The sequence below is a fragment of the Carassius carassius genome, chromosome 41 (assembly GCF_963082965.1).
Source record: "Carassius carassius chromosome 41, fCarCar2.1, whole genome shotgun sequence".
Lineage (NCBI taxonomy): Eukaryota > Metazoa > Chordata > Actinopteri > Cypriniformes > Cyprinidae > Carassius > Carassius carassius.
In genome coordinates, this window is record NC_081795.1 from 222,501 (window position 1) to 225,000 (window position 2,500).

At 46.3% G+C, this 2,500-nt stretch overlaps 1 protein-coding gene across 1 annotated transcript in view; it reads left to right on the top strand.

Annotated features, from left to right (window-relative positions):
* Positions 1-2,500, top strand: part of LOC132123333 (arf-GAP with Rho-GAP domain, ANK repeat and PH domain-containing protein 1-like) — a 45,993-nt gene that overhangs the window by 34,619 nt on the left and 8,874 nt on the right. The window contains exons 16-23 of the mRNA XM_059533886.1: positions 1-73; positions 150-252; positions 330-525; positions 1,133-1,178; positions 1,262-1,425; positions 1,526-1,735; positions 1,957-2,062; positions 2,181-2,328. The exon at positions 1-73 is cut by the window's left edge and continues 63 nt beyond it. Of these exons, the coding sequence (XP_059389869.1) occupies positions 1-73; positions 150-252; positions 330-525; positions 1,133-1,178; positions 1,262-1,425; positions 1,526-1,735; positions 1,957-2,062; positions 2,181-2,328 (1,046 nt within the window). The remainder of the gene's footprint in view (positions 74-149; positions 253-329; positions 526-1,132; positions 1,179-1,261; positions 1,426-1,525; positions 1,736-1,956; positions 2,063-2,180; positions 2,329-2,500) is intronic.

Here is a 2,500-nt window from a genome sequence, read left to right on the forward strand (position 1 = left end):
ACGCTACGCCGAACGGAGGACTGAAGATGAAGGAGATCGTCTGTCTGGCTGTCAGCCCTCCTGAGACTCATGGGTAATCTGGCCCAAAGCGTGTGCGTAAGGACGGTCTTCTTTCTGACGGGCTGATATATAAATGTGTTTTTCTTTAGGTACGATCACACGTTTGAGCTGTACTCGGAGGCCGAGCGCTTGTATCTGTTCGGCACTGATAATCCCGAGACCATGCGCGAGTGGGTCAAATCCATAGCAAAGGTGACGTCACACCTGTTTTGAACCGATCGATGTGTTTTAACAGTATCTAATTATCACGACATCTCTCTGTGTCACAGTCGTTCATTCCTGCGGCCGCGGAGGATCTGTTACTGAAGGACTTCGAGCGCATCGGCCGGCTGCGTTATAAAGACAGACTGAACCGGGAGATGTCCAGACTGGGCTGGTTCTGTCTGGTGGGGTCCAGCCTGCACATCCGGCTGGAGGAGCACGCCGCAGACGAGACCATCGACCTGCAGAAGCTCCAGGAGCTCTGTGAGTCACCAAAATGACACCAAAACCAACAAAAGTGCAACCGAAAGAGAAAAAAATGGCATCAAAATCAGCAAAAATACCACCAAAACAACTAAAATGACATGGAAAATGCAACCAAAAAACAAATGTAACCAAAATCACTTAAAAATATAGCCGCCAAAAAGACCCTGCGATTGTCACCGTTTAAGTGAAATGAGTGAAACGTGTTGATTTGGGCGTTTAGGGATGCACAGAAGCGGAGAATTTCCAGGAAACTTCTTGAAACTTTCCAAAAAATCCTGGAAATGTTCTACCTCGTTACAACCCTAGTGGCATTACGTTTAGATCTGCTCAGATTACACCAAAGATTCCTGCAGTGTTGAGCATCATAACACATCATTTCTGTTGAGTGCATGAATGTAGTGGCCAATCAGAGCCGTTTAAATGAGTCACTGGTGATTAAGAAGCGTTTAACATAAAAAGGATGCAAAAATTGTCTTAATGAATGTACAAATGCTCCCGGAATTCAAATATTGGCCTTTAATGGAAAAGTTCATTATTGACCCTGCTGTGAAGTTTGTGATGTGTTCTGAATCTAAACTCAGCGTGTGTGTGTGTGTGTGTGCAGCGATCCAGCCGGAGAACGAGGTTCTGGTTCTGGTGGAACGAGGCAGGTGAGTAGGATGAGGTTAAGTCTCGTGTGTGTGTGTGTGTGTGACGGCGGGCGGATGCTGACTAACTGGACGTCTCCCCGCAGAACGCTGTACATCGAGGGCGAGAGGAAGCTGGACTTCCAGGGCTGGGCGGCTGCCATCCAGAGGGCTGCTGGGAGTTCTGGAGACACACTGAGTCAGCAGCAGCTGACGGAGGCCGATATTCCCGTGATCGTGGAGCGCTGCATTCACTTCACCACTCAATACGGTAATTATTCATCAACCGTGCTCTTTCTGACCCACTTCTTTCTTTCTTTCTGCTTGATTCAGTTGTTCTGATTGATGTTGTTTGTGTGTGTGTCCTGCAGGTCTGACCTCAGAGGGAATCTATCGTAAGAGTGGTGTGAACAGTAAGATCGCCGCCCTGCTGGAGGAGTTCAGACGCGACGCCAGGTGTGTTTGGCTGAAGGAAGGGGAACATCAGGTGGATGACGTCTCTAACGTCCTCAAGCGCTTCTTCAGAGACATCGAGGAGGGATTGTTTGGCCTGGATGCACACAGCTGGCTCAGCGCTACAGGTGAAGAACACTGCAATATTATGATATTAGATATTATTATTAAGGCCAGACGCTACAGCTAAAAACTTGAACTAATAGATCTCACCATATTTTCCAAAGTTGATACATTATAGTAAGTAAATAGTTTTTTTTATTTACTTTATTTTTCAAGACTACAAGTGAAGTGAAATAATCTAAATGTTGTATTGTGTGTGTGTGTGTGTGTGTGTGTGTGTGTTCAGCTTTCACAGATGAGAGCAGTCGTATCTGTCAGTATCGTCTTCTGTTCAGTAATCTTCCCCGAGTCAACCAGGCCACACTACGAGCGCTAGTTAATCATTTATACTGGTGAGACCCACACTCTTCCTCTTTCTCATAGAGCACTTCCTCATAGCTCTCCTTTCAGAGAAGTGTTGAACGTCTCTTTCAGAGCTTCTGATGTGTGTGTGTGTGTGTGTGTGTCCAGCGTCCAGCGGTTTGCGGATCTCAATCAGATGAATCTTCACAATCTGGCCATCGTGTTCGGCCCGACTCTCTTCCAGGCGGACGGGAAGGACTACAGCGCCGGACGGGTCATCGAGGATCTCATCCAACACTACGTCACTATATTCGCTGTATGTTTGCATGTGTTTAGAAGAAGTCTGGCTATGTTTCCTTCAATTTTATTGTCCCTGCACATTTTAAAGTATGGTTATATTAAGTGCACATAGAGTTTGAGTTGATAAAACAGTTCGTTACATGTTTGAGCGCCATCTGTCTGTGAGATGAGGGTAAGACACATTACTC